General features: G+C 45.5%; 1 protein-coding gene across 1 annotated transcript in view; it reads left to right on the forward strand.

The window, feature by feature from the left end:
- The window catches only part of HPD (4-hydroxyphenylpyruvate dioxygenase), a 157,509-nt gene that overhangs the window by 49,143 nt on the left and 87,494 nt on the right, over positions 1–20,872 (forward strand). Inside the window, exon 4 of the mRNA XM_086942984.1 lies at positions 20,140–20,244. Coding sequence (XP_086799110.1) covers positions 20,140–20,244 — 105 coding nt within the window. The remainder of the gene's footprint in view (positions 1–20,139; positions 20,245–20,872) is intronic.

The raw sequence follows: 20,872 nt of genomic DNA on the forward strand, positions 1-20,872 counted from the left end.
CACCAGGCACACACCACCAGGCGCCAGTGCACACTGTCACCAGGCACACACCGCCAGCCGTCAGTGCACGCTTTCACCAGGCGCAAACACCACCAGCCGTCAGTGCACGCTTCCACTAGGTACACACACCACCAGCCGGCAGTGCACACTTCTACCAGGCACACACACCACCAGCCATCAGTGCAAAATTTTTACATGCACAAACACCCTCAGTCATCAGTGCACACATCAATTAACACATCCACAATTAACTATTGTAACAATTGCAGTATGGCATACTTTACTTTTAAACATATTCATCTAAAGCGCAGCATGCCACCATTCTACAAAAATAAATACACATTTTTTTGGCCTACAATTTATAGACTTTTGTTGTAATTGGTGTTGCAATATTTAGCAATGCCAATAGCTCAAACTTAATTAATGCAAGACCTATTGCATTGCAAATGCTTGTTTCTATGGTTACAGTTACAAAAAAAGATGGATTTCCAGGAACACAGTTTACAATATTGACATCAGTTAACAATTGCATTTTAGCACTTTGCAAGAGCAATCTGAGAAAATACATTGTTGACAATGTTGAATAGGGACTGAAAAGACATTGCCACTCCATGTAACTGTAATGTTAGTGGAACGCAGTTTGACAGGAGACATTTATGCGAATCACACGAAGTGGCACTACAAAACGACTGCTCTTTGCGTCAAACGAGCGTGTACTGTTTGCAACAAGCAATTATTCACAATGACAGTAATAAACAGCTGAAGGTCTTCATCAAACAACATTGAGAACGCATGTGGAGAAAGAACCTCAATAGTAACTGTGATGCCAGCAGTAGCTTCCCCCTCCCTCACAAACAACGAACCCTACTCCATGTCTAGTTGCTAAGTGAGGTACTCTTGTCTGTCCTTAGGCACCCCATCAGTGGGGCCATTATCTGGCATAGGGCTTTCATCGTCCACGTCTCCTGCCAATGGGAGCAACAAGAGGGGGGGGGGAAACAACTCACGCACATCATCTCTGATGCATCTTCGCAGGTTAGTTGGGCCTCCAGTGATGGGTAAGCATCAGATATATCCATGTGGAGGTCTGCCATGACCGCATCTAAAATTCTGGCCAATGGATATTTACAGACCCCATGGCATCCTCCCTGTGTAATGCAATGCTCTCTGCCTGTGCCTAGTTGATAAGCGATCACGTCCAAGCTGTGAGGTGTGGAGTGTCGGGTGATGTCCACCTGCATGTGATCAGCCGTTTGGCCGAGATCTATGATGCGAGGTGTAACTTTATACTTTTTACTTCGCCGATATAGGCAGAGTATGCACACCTCCCATGTATGAGAGAGAGATAGCTCTCAGTACAGTGCACCAAACAAGCTTGGACCGCACTCCAACATAGCTGCAGAGGCAGGCAAGCCCAAAGGATATGTATGATACCTGCATTCACCACCCCGCAATGAGGTGTTGGGCCCGAGTTCGAGTGGCCCAACCCTAAGAGGAGGTCTCCCTGGCGATCCTGAACCAAGAGCCAGTGACCCCTTACCTGCCTCAAGCCTCTAGCTGATGCCTACAGCCTCAAACCGGAAGGTCCTCCCAATCGTGACCAGGAGCTGGTAAGAAGATCTGACCCTAAAAGGCACCCCTGCACCCGACGCCCCACGGCCTTGGGTGGCCCAAATGATGGTGCCTAAGCATTTCCAACATCCCAACTTACCTCACCAAGTGGTGGTCGCACCCAGAAGACCTTCGTCCCCGAACCTGCAGTGCTTTTGCAAACCAGAGACTTCCCAATGAAAGCTACAGGGCTTTCGACGTCAAAACAGCACTCTGCACCCGGCCGCCCCAGTGCCGCTGAAGGTGCATCTTTTGTGCTGGCCTAAACCCCAATTGCCCTGAGCTTCAGTCCAGGAGCTTTGCTCCCACAACCCAGTGGCCTGCTCGTCAGCAGCCACCAACCGAAGACCCCTATCCCCCATTGGATAACATTGGGCCTCAGCATAATTCACCCAGCCGCCCTAGTGCCGCTGAGGGTGTAACAAGAGTGCATCCTTGACCCTGGGGGACCCCTGAGTCTAATCCCAGAATACCAACTCCCACAACAAAGTACTTACCTTTGAACCAATAACACTATTTTCCTCCATAGGATAACATTGACTGTTTTCCTATGAAAAGTGTGGAGTTGAAAAATCTAAGAAATACTTTAAAAATGTAACCAAATAACCAAAACGCTTTTACTTACCTGTTTACAGGAAATGTCCCAGTGCAGTATCCAGGTATATTATACTGCACTGTGTAAGAAAAGTAATCCAAAAAGTATTTGCACTGTATTCTGGAAAGGATTGCATTATCAGTAACCCTACTGTAATCACATTTTCCAATTGCAATTCCAACTGTATATTTACTGCAAATTATTTGTTACTTACCTGTGCCAGGCTTGCTTGATTATAGGAAATAAAATAACAAAATGAATATTTTCATACAAAAACAATTGGTCTGAAGTACAGTCTTTGAGTGTGTGAATGAATTTGCTGACAGAGTGTGTACAACAAATGCTTAACATTGTCCTCTGATAAAGCCTTGCTGCTGCCCACACTACCACAAATAGAGAGTGAGGTGCTATCTACTTTTACCTCTGCCTACCTTTGGGGTTCCACTGAACTCTGTTATCACTATACCTCACTTTGGTATAGTATATACAGAGCCAGCTTCCTACATAAGCCACAACAGCTCAGGAGCGGCAAGCCAGATCCAGAGGGCTCAAGATTACACACAGTAGTGCCGGGGGAGGCAGCAGGTAAAGAGTCCAGGTCCGCGGTGCGGCATGAAGGCGTCCACTCCACCCCGGCGGCTAGGCCTAGGTCTGATCTGGCCACCTCATCGACCCCTCAGCCAACAGGGAGCAGGGGCAGAGAAGACAGAAAGGGGCAGCCAGGAGAGCAATGGCCTCGCAGCTTACATGCTCGCTCGCCCCACAGTGATCTCTCAGGTGGTAGCTCTCTTTCCCGCACTCATCATGCCCACAACCCTCTATCCAGACCAGCTAACCTCTGCCTCGGGGTCGGTCCGTCGGCATGCCGTTCCCATTCAGCCAGCCTCAGCGTCCAGACACCCGGCCACTCCGTTGCCACCCGTGGTCTCACGGTCAGGTCAGCAGGAGGTGGCTGGGAATGTTAACCAATATAGTGCAGCGGCACCAGGGGCACCCGACTGCCCAGCTATCATCATCTCACCGCCATGCGGATGTAGGCCGCAAGCAAATTCCGTAGCAGAGAGGCAGTTCCCAGCAGGCAATCATCTCAATGGCGGGTTGCGCCTGTAGAGGGCCAACTTGGGAGCAGATAAATCGGGCCAGGACATTGGATGGAAACTGTTGACTAGAGTAACGTCGAATAATGGGGTAGATGCTGAGAGCCTACTCCGAGCACGTCTGCCATCTTGGCACTGAAAGCCACGCCCCGCACATTACTACCTCTTTATATCATACCCGCAGTGATGGCTTGGTGGAGCATTGTAACAGGTCATCAAGCCATTACTGCGGGGAAGATTTAAACATATTCAAAGGTGGGCAGCTGTGTGTCCACATGTATGTGCATACATGGGTAGCCATTTACATATTTCTTTTTAATCAAGATTTACAAAATCGGTAAAAAAAAAACTTTGGCAAAGCTAAGAAGCAGGCACTCTGAGCCAGACCTATTGGTCTTGCCAATGTTTTTTGCTGCAGGTTACCTACTTTGCTATAGCACTGCATTGCCACACCCCTGGGATAGAGGCCATAGGGGAATAAATGTTGGGTCATTCGCTGTTTATCCTGAAAAAAATATATTGCATATAGCCACCTCAGCTCAAATAATTTCTGTGAATACAGGAGTTTGAGATATATAAAAATACTACTAGACCTGCAGGTCTAGTGACTTAAAATGAACTCGACCGAATTATAATGCTCTTGACGCATAAACTGGTTTCAAAATATGTGATCCTGGGCAAATACTTTATTTTACTGAGCCACCATTATCTTGTTTATCACACATGAGAGCACCTTCTAATACGCAAGTTCAGGATGTTTGATGTACAAAAACACTTTGTTTGATTATATAGACTAAAATGTTGCTCCATATATAATTCAAATCTAGCCACATGTAGGATGCACATGACCGCTGACTTGCCTCTTAGTTTATTAACCGCATTGTCTTCAGGGCGGGGGAAGAAATGTTTCTCAAATCCTGTTTTAGCAAATTACATAACTGAAGCATGAAGTGGTAGTATACTTATTTGCAATCAGCCATAGAAATGGCCACATGTCCCACTGAAATGTGGATTACTGATAAACCTGTTTAGTGTACAATGTTTGGAATTCAGTTTCTGCAAATATTTGTCATTTATACATCACCAAGAAAAGTGTTCTGATTTGTTTTGCTCCTATTTAAATATTTGTTTGCGTCGCACTTCTGAATTACAAAAAAAGTCATTTCTTAATTCCTAATATATGTTGAAATACTTTTACTATTTATTTACAAGCTGTCTAAATGTTTTGTGTTTGTAAAAAAATCTGCCATTTTTACAGCCTTTTGTTTCACAATGATTGTCAGTCAGCTAACTTGATAAAACCTCTAACTGTAATAAGAGAAAGAAAAGTAAACACCATTTTCCAGGATGAGAAGTACAACAATTAGTAAAATGACAAACTGACATTTGACCTCGGTCCTGGAAAAGACTGCAAATGTGTCAAGATAAAAACAAGATTTAAAGGTGTCTTTATGCTCATTCACTTTCTGAATGAGCAGAACACCTGTTGCTTCCAGCTGTAATTAATTATCCAGAACAGACTAGTAGATGCTAAAAATAGCTCGACCTAATAAAATCTGACTCGCCATAGCGAGTGGACAGGTCGATTTTTCGAAGGCCTGAATTTGTTCCAGCAGTTTCACTCTATTCCTGATGCATGATGCCGGCCAGCCAATCAATGCTTACTTTCTGCATTCTGTCCCTTTTCCCCTCATGGCGAGATTCCTAGCACTTCTTCACAGGGAGAATGAGGAAGTCATAATAACCCCCTCTACCCTCACATCAGGAGCTTCACTCTTCTGATGAAGACGGCATTATACATGGAATGGCCTTCCATATTCCACAACAATTAGAGTCCAGAGCTGTCACTTTTGTCTATTTAGAGACTTTATTTATCTGCTTGGAAGATGAGAGGAAGGGTTTGCAATAACCAGGTCTCTCTTTATCTTTGGCAGCTGCTGTTCAGTAGATCCATAAAAGATCTATTCGTAGATCCTGCCATTGGCATTGGGCGTCTTTTGTTTCTTGTTGTCAGAACCAGGCTTTAGAAGTTTGTTCATGTGAACCCAAATTGATGCTTCAGTTTGTGCAGGATGGATTGACCTAGGATTAACAGTGGCTACCTTTAAGGTTCAGTTAGCAGCTATTAAAACCATTTGTTCTCTGTGGGGGTGGGTGGTTTGGCTGCCATCGAATAACTGTGGAGCATCTTTTAAAAGGATTTTCATTGCAGAGACCACCTCCTAAGTTGTCAATTATGCCTTGGAATCTTCCTTTGGCACTTAAGGATTTACAGCTTCCACTGTTTGAGCATTAGTGGACATGCCTGTTTCATTTTTGGCCCTTAAGACGGTCTTATTGTTTGTTAGCCTTCGTTTCTGCCAGGAGTCTTGATGGGTTGGCCGATCTTTCAGTTATGACTCCTTACCTTCAGATATATTCTGATAAGATTACTTTACAGCTAGGTCCACATTTTTTACCTGAGGTATGTTGTAACTTCCACATTGGGAAAGAAATTACTCTTCCATCATGTTTTCCAAGTCCCATCTTCAGAAGGAGAGAAGGATAAGACTGCATCTTATGGGTGTTTTTGAGCTGTGCAATTTTACTCTCCTGTTTAGCTGAGTATAGACTTTCAGACAACCTTTTTGGGAATTTTGGATTCTTCAGGGGGATCTAGAAATCATCCACTGTAAGACACTCGATTACATCTGCTATTTCTTTAGCTCATGAACTCACAGGGTGTTTGCTTACCTAGTTCTATTTAGGGGGAGAGGAAAAAAAACACTTACCTGCTAGACGCCGCCACGCCGCCACCGCCAGGAGTCATTCTGAAGGCACGCAGGCACCTGGAAGCACGCCGCCACCGCCAAGAGTCATTTTCCACCTGACTTCACGCGCCGCCGCTCCAGGACTTCAATTCCCGGCAGCCTACACGGCGGCGCGCTTTCAAACGACGTGAGGGCGCCAGCAGGCGCACAAAAGCGCAACAGAAACCCACTTCGCGGGACACCCGGAGCGAAGCCCGGGCAAAGGGCGGGCCCTCTACAGCCCTCACCGGCACGAGTAGGTCAGGCTAGGCCACCTCCCTAAAAATCAACACTGTGCACCAGGGATTAGTTCCAGCCAGCTCATTGAGTGGAAGTGTTATTGCATTTTGGTTGACCGCCTCCCAAGTTCTAGTTACCAGACGGGGTCGGTAAGTAGTCTGTATAGCTGCCACCGAATCGCCCAGGAGCTTGGGAAGAGGAGGGGGCCTTCGCTGAGAAGTTGATAGCAGATAAAACACCTCTACGAATCAGGAAATAAGTCCGCTGGATACCTGCACAAGGCGCTGAAGTAAGACATTTATTTTTAAACCTTGAGAGTTACACTTTGTCATTTTATTGAGTTGTGGGTGCAAGACTATCACACACCTTTGTATAACTATGCCTAAAAGAAATCATCACATGGGATCTGAAACACCAAAGAACACCATGGAAAACTACCTTATTCAAGTGGTTAACAAGATAAACAGTGAGCGCAGACAGTCGTTGGGACTGTCCCAGTCACCCATTCTCCCTCCCATGAGCCCACCCACTTCCTCACAAACAAATGAGTCTCTGCTATTAGACTCTAACAATGATGCTCATGAAATAAACTCCCCAGTAAATGTCAGTATCGATACCAGTGCAGCTAATGTGGCGGACATTGAGCCACATGTGGACAATGACTTAGATGCACAGGCTGTCATTGTGGTTGAAGAAAAAGAAGAAGTGGAGGACGAACCATCAGTAAAGCAGTCCACGAGGGCAGTTAGAGCCTGTCGTAGATTACAAAGCAAACGTGGGGGGGCACGTTCAGGAAAAAATAAGGTTTCATCACCGCCAAAGACAAAAATTACTCGCCAGAACCATGAGGAGAACAATCTGAGGGAGATATTGGATGAGGACCGAATGTCAAAAATAGCGGAGCTGTTAGAAATAAAAATTCAGACACTTATCAAGCCACTTATTAGCAAGATTGATAAACTTTCTGCGGAGATAAAGAAATTGGGAGGTACACAAAATGTATTAGCAGATGTGATAGGAAATGTTTTAAGTAATGTTAATAAGGGCCACGACTGTCCAAAGGAAGATAATGAATCTGGGTTAACATCAGATGTTACCCCACCAGGGCCAATCCTTCCGGAATGCCCGCAAACTGGCCATATTATCAATGACTTGCCACTAGAAGCCCCAATTGTTCAACTAATTGATCCATCACATGTCACAGTGCCCCCTAGTTCTGAAGAAGATTCAACACAATTTGTAGTTGAAGCATCGCCATTGGTGTTAGTTCTAGCTAATACACCAATCCTACCACCGGGTCAAACCGAGTCAGCCTCGTCACTAATAAGCAAGGCACTATACTGGCTGTCAAATAATATGCGGATAGCACAGGGGGGTGAACAGCGGCTGGCTGACGAAATTAAAATGGCAAGGAGGGTTAGATGGATAGGAAATAAGCAAAAAAAATGGAAGGGCGACTGTGTGATATTAAATCTTTCAAATCCAGCTGCTCTTCCCGATATTCTATCCAATATTCTTCCACCACAAAGAAGAAGTAGTTCTATAATCCCCCTTACATTAGAATTCTTTTACAATGAGTCGCAAAAAGCCAACAATCATAAGTCCCTAAAGCCAGCTTGGTTAGCGAGAAATAATGGATGGGGTGGGGGACCTACAATGTTTGACACAAACTATGTTTCTAAAAATAGGGCTGGCCCATGGCAAGTTAATCAACATAACACTCCTCGTTATACCACTCCAGGGCAAAATTGGAATCTAATGGGCAGACGAGGGCCGGGTACACTTGCTAACAATTGTGGGACCTTAGGTAATGGCAACTACAACGGAGGATGGCCAGGTGTGCAGCAGAATTTATTGTATCCTATTACCCCAGCACCCATAGGCAATGGCAACCATAATGGAGGATGGCTGGGTACTCACCAAAATCCAGCATATCCTATTACCCCTGCACCTAGATGGAATGTACCAGCAAATGGTTGGGGTTTTGGGGCCCCATCTTATAATTGGGGAGTCAGCACCTCAAATAGGTTTGAGGCCCTAGCTGGTTTAGCTGATTGCGATTGACTTGATGGAGGGGCTTTGGCAATGTCATATGGCATAAAACATACATATCCTAGTTTGCATCCTGAAGTTGTACCAAAGCAGATCGCACTTGTTAAAAATTCTCAACAGTCACTGCATTATGTTGACACAATGGTACAAACACCACACTTAGATGTGAATGTGTCTATTACACAACAGCAGGTAACAGAGAAACTAGGTGTTCTAGAAATAACAAAAATTATCTGTTGGAATATTGCAGGTTTGAAAAAAAACCTTTCAGATCCGGCCTGGCAAGACTATCTGGCTAGTGGGGATTTAATCATGTTCCAGGAAACCTGGGGGCTCGAGAATTATTTTAAGGTTGATTATAGATCTTTTTTCATCCCTGCAGTAAACACAAATGGGGGAAGACCTTCTGGCGGCCTAACAATATGGGTGAAAATTACAGGAGGCCTATCCTTTAAGCAAATTGATACAAATAATCCCGACCTTTTATTACTTGAGATAAAAAACACTAAGGGTTGTAGCATTTACGTGATCAATATTTACAGTAGACCACATCGATCATGTAAAGAATCATCAGTTGTAACCCATTTGAGTAATATTGTGGCGGGGTTTGATCAAAATGCAATAATGATTATAGGTGGTGACTTTAACAGAGGTTTCGAACCTATAATAGGTCTAGAAGACCTCTATAAGGATGAGGACAGTGCCAATAATATCCCTTTGGTTGACACAAACTATAAAGCACCTTGTACAGTGAGTGCCTTACAACTATTGAATTTGACTCTCGAGTCAGGCCTACGTGCCTGCAATGGGTGGTTGCCCTCAGATTGCCCCAGTAAACTAACATTTACCAGAGGGGCGAATCCCAGCCATTTAGATTATTTTATAGTTTCTCTGAATTCATGGCCCATGATCATCGACCTAATGGTGGATGACCGCACGGAAAGTGACCATTATCCTTTGATTCTATCTGTCCAGACCCAGATCTTTAAAACCCTTGACAAAAGTGTTAAAAGTACAGTTTCCTTGCCACAGGACCCTCTAGTGGCAAATAACCGTAGATCCCTGAGGTGGCCAGTGGTTTTAGGTAACACAAAAATCATTAGTCAAATCTATAATGTATTTGTGAGGCACATGTCTCCTCTCTTAGGAAATAGTACTGTCACCCAAAATCCTTGTCTGATAGAATCCCATGAACATTTAATTAACCAACTTGGCGAGATCCTAACTAGGGCGGTAAAAAGATCACATACCGCCCAAAAGAGTAAACAAACAGGGATCACCTGGTACAACCAGAAATGCCGGAGAGCTAAAACAGACCTAATTACAGCGGTCAGGGGGGATTCAGCGGATATTGTGAGAATTAAAAGAGCTCAATACAAAAGAACCCTATTAATGGCCAAAAAAGAGTGGGACGAAAGGGTTTGGTCAGATTTGTTGGACGCATGTAAGTGTAAAGATCAGACCTCCTTTTGGAGCCTCATCGCTAGAGGCATCAGGGGGGCGACTGAATGCAAAGATAAATTCTTAGAGGAGGAAACTTGGGTCAAGCACTTTACCTCATTATATGCTTGCGAAAGTTCTGGCGAGATTGAAGGTTGGGACAGCTTGCAGCCTCTTTTGGCTGCACATGACACACCTCTTGTCTTCTCCTTGACAGAAACAATTCTCGCAATCAAGGCAGTTAAGCCAGGGAAAGCGCCAGGCCCTGACAGAATACCAGGTGATCTTTGGAAGCACGAGAATTACATTTGGGCTCCTTATATCAATTTATTATCTAATGATATTGCTAGAGGAGCTCCTGTTCCAGAAACCTGGAAGGGGGCGGAGATTGTAACACTGTTCAAGAAGGGTGACAGGTCAAATCCCTCGCACTATCGGCCTATCAGCTTAATTGACGTGTTGCAAAAAAATTTTTCCCGCCAAGTTCTTAGTCGGCTTTCCACTTGGATTGAAGAACACTCTATCTATACAAAATACCAGGCAGGTTTTAGATCAAAGATAAGCACTGAAGACCAGGTTTTTAGATTTTTATGTTTAGTCTGGAAATATACGATCATAAGAAGTTCCCATATATACGTGGCTTTTGTTGATTTGAAGGCAGCTTTTGATATGGTTCCAAGGGTAGCCCTATGGAAGACATTAAGTAAGATGGGCGTCCCCGGGAATATCCTCCAAACTTTAATTAGACTTCACGAGAATAATTACGCACGAGTTAGATGGGGACCAAACGGAGAAGTCAGTGAGAAGTTAAAAATAGCAAAAGGGGTAAGGCAAGGGTGCGTAATGGCACCTACTTTATTCTCTTTATACGTCAATGACAATCCCGATACTCTTTTGGGCTGCGAGCATGACTCTCCCAAATTGAGCGGGCAAGCCGTTCCGGCATTATTGTTTGCAGACGACACCATTTTAATTTCTCAGACACCTAGGGGGCTCCAAAACCTTTTAAATACATTTAGTTTGTATTGTCACGACAAGGAACTAGAAATCAATTCCTCAAAAACAAAAGTTATGACAATCAACCCTCATAAAGGTTTTAGTAAAGTTTTTAAGATAAATAACGAACCTATCGAAGAAGTCCCCAATTTTAAATACCTGGGTATCATTTTAGACAGCAACGTTACATGGAAAACACAATTGGAGAACTCGAAATTAAGGCTGACTCAAAATCAGTGTACGATTTTAAAGAGGCATAAGAATAGCCATTTTAAAGCAGTCTCACCAGCCATTGAATTATTTAAGTACAAAGTGCAATCATCCTCACTTTATGGCGCGGATCTCTGGGCTTATGCTTTAAAGGATACTTTCCGAGTGAGGGAAAATTCCTTCATTAGGCAACTCTTAGGGATACCTGGGTCAACACCACTGACACCCGTATTATGGGATCTTAACTTTCGACGTACAGATGGCTATGCTTCTCTCCGTCCGCTGCTCTATTGGGTCCGCTTATGGTCCGTTGAGGAGCTGACTGATTACAGAGAAGCATTGAAAGAGATACTGGCTATAAGGAATATCACGCATTTGCCATGGTTAGAGTACGTCAAAAAATGGTTTGAAAAACTAGGGTTAAGTGACTTTTGGTTTGATCCTGACTCCCTCACAAATAGCTCAAAAAGGATCTTGAAACAAAGGTACTGGGACTATATTAGAGACTCAGTGTTATCAAACCCCAGAACAGGGACTCTAACCTCGAAATTTTTTGAATTTAAAATGACCATGCAATTAGAGCCCCTTATGGATGAAATTTACCCTCCATTGGCCAAAAGCTTATATCTAAAGATCCGGTATGGTATTTTGCAATTAAAAGAAAGGACAACTAGCTGGAACTGTAATAAGGGGTTGGCCGGGGCCGCTGGCTCCGATATATGTGAGTTTTGCGAGATGGGGCTGAAAGAGGATGTGTCCCATGTTTTATTTATATGCCCAGCATACCTTAAAGCCAGGAAAAAATGGCTAAAGCCAATCTGTAAAAGGTTAGGCCTCCGACAAATTAAGGTTGGACTTAGAATTTTGTAAGGGAGACACTGCTCAACCGATTGTGTTCAGCCTGAGCCGTTTTCTCTTATGCGTAGCCTTGATTAGGAAGATGAAAAACCAAAAAACCTAAGGAAATAGGCTAGTTTACCATGTTACTGAGTCATCTGTTAGCTGCTAAAGTGCTGCTTGCTTTACTGTTCTGGTGTATACTTTTTTTTAACAAAAACAGATGTTTGATTTATTGTTTTATTATTCTGTACACTTATTCAGTGTTCTTGTATACTAGAGGGGCCAACTAGGACCTAGCCACCCTCAAGTGGATGATTTGGAAAATGAATTGAATTCTATGTATTTTATGCAAAGGAAGTGTGTTGATATTTTTATCCACCCGCTATTTTATTATGTATTTAAATTGTGATATGATGTATTATGATTGAATGTATTGTATCTTACAAGGTTTTTTAAACCGAATAAAGATTGAAATGAAATTTGGGGTTGATCCAAATGGTGAATGGCAGTTTCATAGACATAAGCGGACAGAGGCATTCTCTCCATGAGAAGTGTGCTCACTGAGCTATGCCGTCTACACATTTGTTTCCCATAAATACTGGATGTCGGAGATCTGACTGTTCTAAAATTTGGAACCAGTTTTATGGCTTCTGTTTGTTTTTTTTAAACTGTTTTTGTTACAACAAACAGAAATTGGCAATGCAGACATACATATATATCCGAGGTGTTACTAGCTCGTGTAAATCGCGGTTCACATTGTAGATCATTCTGCGTTAAATATAATACAGATATTATTATTCCTATCGATTTCCGCCCCACTTCAATCCAAACTCACCCCCTACCCTCCCTCTCCCGCTTCGTCTGAACTGTCAACATCAAATTCCGGCAATGGTTCACAGATATCCCCTCGGAAAGTAATCCATGCCGCCCATATCTTATTCCATTTCCTTGGACACCCCCTGGTTGCAGACACTGCGCGTTCAGTGACCATTGTCAGGTCCATGTTTCTGCACCATGCTGATAGCATCGGCACCTCTGCTGCCCCCCATTTCTGCGCAACATCCCTTTTGGCAATTAAAAGACCCATTGTAGCCCAGATTTGTCCGTGACGGGAGAGGTCGTTAGGCTCCCACACGTTTAGTAGGCATCTTCTCGGTTCATGCAAGAGTGACACCGTTGTTGCCTGAGAAATGGTGCGTAGCACCTGCCGCCAATAACCTATTAGTCCTGGGCAATCCCATAAGGTGTGGAAATAGCTTCCTTCCTCTCCGCAGCCTCTTAGGCAGAATGGGTGTGGTGTTCTCTGCAATTTTTGTAAGGTGGTCCTAGTGTAATATATGCGGTGTAGAATTTTAAGTTGCACTAATCTAAGCCTGGCCGAAATTCCCACCTCTTTGGGTGAAGCTAGGGCCTCCCGCCATTCCTGATCGTCCATTTCTCCAATCTCTGTCACCCATTTTTTTCTCAGTATACCTGTGAGGTCAGGTAGGTTATTAAGTAGTTTCCTGTATGTAAATGATGTGGCACTTGTTTGCATGTGATCTGTAAGCAACCGGTCTTCCAGCGGGGATGCCTCCGGGATCTCGGTGTACAGTGGGATCGCTGTTAGTAATGCATGTCGTATTTGCATGTATCTAAATTTCTCATTCGGGCCCAGATTATATTGGAGTTGGAGCTGGGGAAATGGTATTACTGTACCCTTGTTCCATAAATCCCCCACCGTGGAGATGCCTATGTTGTCTCATTGTGTGAAACCCTTACTTCGGCGCAAGTGTCCTAACACCTTGACATCCCACAGTGGGGTCAGCCTGGTTATCACCCCTCTCCAACCCAGTCGAGCCTGCTCCGCATGCCAAACCTGGGCAGTGTGTTTAGTAGGTCCTACTAATTTCGAGACCGAGCCTTTGATGTAAAGCACTGCTAACATGTTATTCGTTCCCAGTTGAGGCCTATCTGCCCTGTACGCTGGGTCGTCATGGGGTACATGGATCCATTGGTTTACGATTTTGAGTTGTGCCGTCCAATAGTACATTTGGAGTTTCGGAAGCGCAATCCCCCCATCGTATCAGCTTTTGTGCAGTTTCGCTTGAGCGATACGGGCTGGGCGGTGACCCCAAAGAAGGAGCGATACTTGTGCCGCTACTTGTTTAAAATAGCGGGGTGGGATCGGATCCGGTGCATTTTCCAGGATATAGAGGAATCTAGGGAGGGCCTTCATTTTGTACAGTGCAGCTCTCCCGGACAGTGTGAGGGGCAGCGACGCCCAGTGTGTCATATCACGTTTCAGTCTTTCCAGTGGCGGTGTCAAATTCTTAGTGAAGAAATCTGTTGCGTTTCTGGTGATGTGTATCCCTAAGTATTTAAATGAGTCCTCTGCAATCATTAATGGGCACTCCATGGAAAGTGCTGGTATCGGCCCCTTTAAAATGAAGATGATCGATTTGGACCAGTTTACTGACAGTCTACCGTGGGTGTTATAAATATTAAGAAGTTCCGGTATGCAGCTCTCTGGTTCTGTAAGATATACTAGCATGTCATCCGCGTAAAGTGAGAGACGGTCTTCCCACCCTTACTGCCAACTAATTCCTTTCAGCAACGGGGTCGCCCTAATCAGTGTCGCAAGGGGTTCTAGTACTACTGCAAATAACAGCGGCACGGGGAACATCCCTGGCGTGTTCCCCGTGCCAGTGGTATCTCGTCTGATATGTGGCTATTAGCAGACACTCGGGCCACAGGTTTGGTGTACAGGAGTCGTATCCATGCACAGAATTTATGGCCGAAACCCATACGTGTTAGCACTCCAAATAAATATTGCCATTCCACCATATCGAATGCCATTCTCGCATCCAAGGACAATATCACCGCCGGTTCTGTGAGCAGTGAGGCTTTTGCCAACACCCCTTGCACGCGTCTGAGATTAAGTGCTGTGTTCCTGTGAGGCAGGAAACCGGACTGGTCTGGGTGCATCAATTGCGGGAGATGGATCATCAATCTGTTTGCTAATAGTTTTGCTAAAATTTTTGCTTCTGCATTTAATAATGATATCTGGCGGTAGGACGCACACTCCGACAGTGGTTTTCCGGGTTTTGAGATCGCCACTATCGTGGCGATACGCTGGTCCAATGAGAGCTCGGCCTGCGCCAAACTCTCATTGTACATCGCCAACAAGGGCGGGCCTATTGTTTCCGGCATCAGCTTAAACCATTCTATAGGTATCCCGTTGGGTCCCAGTGCTTTGCCCGATTGAACCGCAGTAATTGCAGTTTGTAATTCTTCAAGAGTTAATTCCGCCTCTAACTCCACGGACATCTCTGGTGTCAGAGTTGGCATCTCAATATGTCTCAGGGAGTCCCGTATCTCCGCCTCTGTCAGTGTTACAGTTGGGGTATATACCTCTCGGAAGTGTTCTGCTAGTGCGTGTACTATATCTTCCGGGTGTGAGTGTAGCGTTCCCTCCCTCGAGCGCAGCTGTTGTATTCCCTTTGTGCCATCTCCCTTCCTATCCAGACATGCTAGCATTCTACCGGCTTTGTCTCCTACATCATATATTTTGTTTTTGACCATCGCGATATCATCCATGGTCCGTTCTTTGAGGTAGTCTCTGTATTGCCGTTGACGGATATTCAGGGTATGTGCTGTGTCGGGCCTGTGATCTAAGGTGTATGTTTTATCCGCCTCTGATAGGGCCAACTCTAAGTCTGCCAGTTCCTTTTGTTGGGACCGTTTGTGTCCAGTGATGGATGCAATCGCTTGCCCCCTGAGTACCGTTTTGTAAGCTTCCCACACTATTGGGGCCGAGTCAACTGATGTCGTGTTTTCATCAAAGTAGTGTTTGGTGGTTTTGCGGAATTCTTTCTTGATGGCAGGGAACTTGAGGTAACCTGGACAAATGGGGTACAATCGCTGGCGTACTTTTTCTTGACACGAGAGTGTAAGAAAAAGGGGAATGATCCCCTCTGGGTCTTATGTCTATCTCCTCGATATTCCAGAGCCTGGTGCCCAGCATCAGAAAATAATCTATCCGAGATATGCTATTGTGTACCATGGAATGATATGTGTATTGACAAGTATTAGGGTGTATATGTCTCCAGATATCTACTAGACCCTTAGCTTCTATAAACCCCTGGAATCGCGATGGTCCAGGTGGTTGCAATCGAGTGGGGTATCTGTCTAGAGCTGCGTCTATTGTGTTATTAAAGTCCCCATCTATGATAAGGTCCCCCTCTGGCAGTGTAAGTAGGAATTCGCCGAGCGCCGGTAGAGCCACAGAGTGGAGTGCCGGCGGTATGTAGACCGGCACTATATTTAGGAGTTTGCCCTCCCACTGGCCCTGTATTGCTGCGAACCTCCCTTGATCTATCTTAGTCAGCAAGACCATAAATGACAACGTTTTCTTAATCAGTATGCCTGTTCCTCTAGATCCTGAGGAGAATTCGGAGTGTGCAGCCATTGTATACCCCCATCTATCCAGTGCTCTGCATGCCGTTCCTGTGAGGTGTGTCTCTTGCAAGAGCGCCAGCGCCGGGCCATGACGTTTCAGCGCGTACAGTACCAATCCCCTCTTTATTTTGTCAACCAGCCCTCTTACGTTCCATGTTAAAATTTTTAGGGGGTTTACCGATGTCGCTTGTATTATAGTTGCCGGGCCACTAGATATTGAGGCCGACGCCATAGGTAATATGTGGGAGCAAGAGGGACCCCAGTCCCTTGGTATCAATTAATGGACCCGCCGGGCAGGCGAGTCCGGAGCGTGTAGAAGCGTTCGGATACCTCTCGTCATGCGTGTGGTAAAGCAGCGTCCCTAGTGCATGTTGCGTCGTTTGAGCTAAAAGCCTCTCTTGTGATCGCTGTAGTTCTCTGTTATCATTGCCTTTAATAATCGCCAGTAAACTATAAGAACATATAACTTTCCCCCCCTAGCCCTCCCCACCCTCCCTGCTTCCCTGCTTAGCGGTTCTGCAACTACCCGCCACCCCAACTCAGCAGGGTGCTCCTCCCCTCCCAAAAAAATAGTACTTGCTTGTCTGGGGTAAGAGGTCCAGTGGAAGTCCCAGACCCTCCGGTCCGCTACCTTGGCTGGCCCAGCCGTGGTCGAGCTACTTGTTTGTGTCGTCCACTGGCAATCTTTTAAGTGGTGACGGCATGGTCCATATGTCTATTCCTCTTCCTGAGTCGGAGTCTGTTCTGATTCTGAGTGTCTCGATCCTTGTGTTCCCAGGTCTTCCCCTCCTTCTCGGCGGCGGTGTTGTCTCTTCCCGCGATTTGGGTCCCCACAGTTTGCCATCCTTCGATCCAATCCTGCGCCGCTTCCGGCGTCTTGAAAAACTATGTCCGTCCATCTGCGACTACTCTAAGTTTTGCAGGATAGAGCATAGAATAGGGCAATTCCTGGGCCCTCAACAAGTTTTTTAACCTCTATGAAACTTCTCCTGCGTCTGGACACTGCTGCCGTGTAGTCAGGAAAGAAAGTTATTGTGGAGTTTTGCACTCCTATGGGTGGAGAGATCCTTGCGGTTTGCAGGATTGCGTCCCTGTCTCTGTAATTAAATAACTTTGCGAGTGCCGGTCTCGGGGGGGGCCCTGGTTTTGGTCTGCCGCCGGGTACCCTGTGTGCTCGTTCCACTGAGAAGAAGTGGGAGAGTCCTTTGGGTTGTAGTCTGGTTTTCACGAGGTCTTCCACATAGAGGTTCATTGCTTGCTTCCCTTCTGTCTCCAGAATGCCAAGTATGCGTACATTATTGCGTCTTGAGCGCCCTTCCTAGTCATTGAGTTTCTCCGCAAGCAATTTGTTGTCTTTTTGAAGCTGGGAGACGGTTGATTGTAGTTCAGATGTGTCCGTTACTAGTGATTTCGTTACTATCTCCACTTCTTTCACTCTGTCTGTCATTTTGTGGAGATCAGCACGTAATAGTGAGACGTTGGTGGAGATAGAGCCCACCGTGGTTTGAACGTTAGATAGTGCCTTCATGATATCTTCAAGAGTAATTTTTTTCGCCCCGTCTCCTTCAGGGCTTTTTCCTGTAGGTGTGCGTCCTTCTGATTGAGATATCGAGCTTTTTTCAAAAGCAAATGCGTCCAGTTTGGCCTGTGTGGCACTGTTCCTAGGACCCCTTCCTGCCATGGCTCCTTCTGTGTGGAGTCGACGACTGCCTGCGCAGCCTGAGTCTTCCGCCTGACACTGTAGCGTGGAAAGGTGACCATGGGTCTGTCTGTTTTCCCCAGTGTAGGTGTAGTTATCGGGTGTCCTGCACTGCAGTTTTCCCTCTACTCCAGCGGGTTCGCAAAATACGGCTCCCTGCCTCTGGTTGTGCTGTATTGGGACTTCCCGCCTCTTGCCGCTCCTCCGTCTGCGCGTCCGCCACCAAAGTGAAGTGCCTGCCTTGACTCTGCAAATGGAGTTTAGGTGGATTGCAGGTTGTCAGCTGTCAGGGGTTTGGTTACAGTTTACAGTCCACTGTAGGTTTGAGCGTGTTGTGCCAGCGGGTTGTATCTGGCCATAACTGTACTATTCACTAGGCAATCTGAACTCCGCGTTAGCTGGCGAGCTGCCTGTGCTTCTGGACCTACCTGTAAGTTTGCTTTGCTCCCATAGCAGGCATTAAGAACAATGGCCCTGTTACCGGGTCTCATTGGGGCATCACCAGCGTCAGGCACAGCGCCACCACAACAGTTGCTACCGATTTTACCACTGATGGTCTGTCTTTGTGGCGCCCGTACCTCGTCACCAAAGGTCCACTATCTCTTCACCGGAGTGCTCGTTCCTTCTCTCGGGATGTTAATATACTGTTTATCCCCGCTTCCTGTCTCCGGATGAGATCGGCTCTGCGCACATGTTCATGCCCCTCCGATGCGAGTCTCACGTTCGGTCCGTACGATCCCGACTTGCAGTAAAGTTGTTAATTCAGTGTTGGCCACTGTGGGTGTGCTGACTCGGCTCGTCCTCACTGCCGCTTCTCTCCTGTAGATTCCGTCCCTGAGCTTCGCTGCTGGCGGCATTCGTCTCGGGCACACAGTTACGCGGGCTCCGGCTCACTTGCGCTCCAAGGCGGCACCTTCCCAAACTTTAATCCCTGGTCTCTGTCTAGCAGGTCGGCCGCTCCTGTGCATTCGTCGTTTTCGCCACTTTCCAGCCCCGGATTGACATCGGAGTTTCACCAGCTGTTGCCGCCCGGCCGCGGACCTCGGTTCCAGCCCCTGGAAGTCAGTAGTATGTCGGATTATTGCTCGGATAGTCAGAAGGGCCGCGTTATCCCTGGAGCCCCTCAACTAAGGAGCCATCTTACTCGGCTGCTAGCCACGCCCCGCTTCTGTTGGTTTTATCTAAATAATGTTTGTTATATTATGCTTCATTATATAAAGAGCTGTGTAGCAAGCCAACAAAGGTAGTACATTTCTTTGTGAATAAAGTTGTGTTGTACTGCTTTTTTTTATTCTCAATTCGGTAAGAACTGGGAAAGGGTGGGGTTACAGTGGTAATGGTCTGATTAGCTACCAGTATATTTTATTCCTTTTAATAGCTGTCTTCTCCCAGCACTCACATTCTCACCCTCCCTCCTCCTAAACACAACTTTGATCTGTAACGCTTGGCGACAACAGACTGTTGTGAAGTCTAAGAGATATATCATGGGCTCAGGCTGGGCAGGTCCAAAGGATCTTTAGGATGAAAGAGGGGGTAAAAGTTTTAATTGTCGATGTGACACTTTTGAGAGGTGTGCCATATCTCAATTCTGTAATTTCTGGGACAAGGAAGGGTATCCAAAGTAATGAAGATTACCAGTAAGTAATCAGCCCATTTTTATACTCATCTTCTTGCTTATCACACAAACACACTCCCCATCTCTGGTGATTCTAAGCTCACCCGCAAACAGGAAAAATGAGACTGCAAACTAAGAAGTGTAAAAAGAAAAACCAGGCAACCGGCTTTTCCATCTATGCACTCAGGATCTGGAAAAGCATCCCCATATCCAAGAGGGCCGCCTCAGTGCTGCACTATTTTAAGAAAGAGTTGAAGATGCACCACTTTACAGAACACAAATAACATTGCATTACCAGCCCACAAACCACCTATCTCTCTTAACACTCATTGACTTTGATTGTCTTTGATCCTGCACAGCATATAGTTGCCTTTTGTTTAGGTTTGGGATGTGGAAATACAGCCTACAATAATACCTATGCTGCAAACAATGGTTTTACCTAAGGTATATATGTTGTTGATTTTAGAGGATGAGGTTTTCTGATACTCACTACAAATACGTTTTTCATTTTGAAGGCAGCTTCATTTTACTGCAATAAAATGGGATTCGAACCGTTTGCTTACAAAGGCCTGGAGACTGGCAGCAGAGAGGTGGTGTCCCACGTTGTGAAACAGGATAAGGTAAGGACACAACCAGTATTGTTACCATAGGAAGGCACAGCCTGTAGTGAACATACCTTTTCCAGCATTGTACAGATTTCTTCAAAAGGCTTTTGTGAATGGTTGGTGAAAGCATGTTGGCTGAGGTGGCGAGATGTCCATGTTACTCCTGAAGAACACTTATCTTTTGGTCTAACGACCACAGCTTTGTTTATGGCCTCATCCATTTTTGGCTGATAGAAATCTTCAACCACGGTGCGTTAGTGGTGACTTGTACAGTCAATTATTATAAATCCTCCGTTGGCGAAGTCAATGTTTCCAACGGCCACATGCATAAAAGTCCGGTTTTGCGATTTGCGATTTGCGATTTTTAGGGAATCGCAAATAAGGAATCGCAAAATGGGATGCATGATTTAAATCGCATAATATTTACGACTCGGTAAAAATCGTAATTTTTACCGAATCGCAAATATTATGCGAAGTCTAATTTGCGATTTCGCAATTCCCATTGGTTCCTATGGGCCAAAATGCCCATAGGAATCAATGGGAAGGCATTGACATTTTGCGAATTTCAATTAGCGATTCGCAAAATGTTAATGCATTCCATGGGTGCAGGGGGGGGTCCAAAGGACCCCCCCCTGCACCCCTG

This window comes from Lissotriton vulgaris, chromosome 11 (genome assembly GCF_964263255.1).
Source record: "Lissotriton vulgaris chromosome 11, aLisVul1.2, whole genome shotgun sequence".
Lineage (NCBI taxonomy): Eukaryota > Metazoa > Chordata > Amphibia > Caudata > Salamandridae > Lissotriton > Lissotriton vulgaris.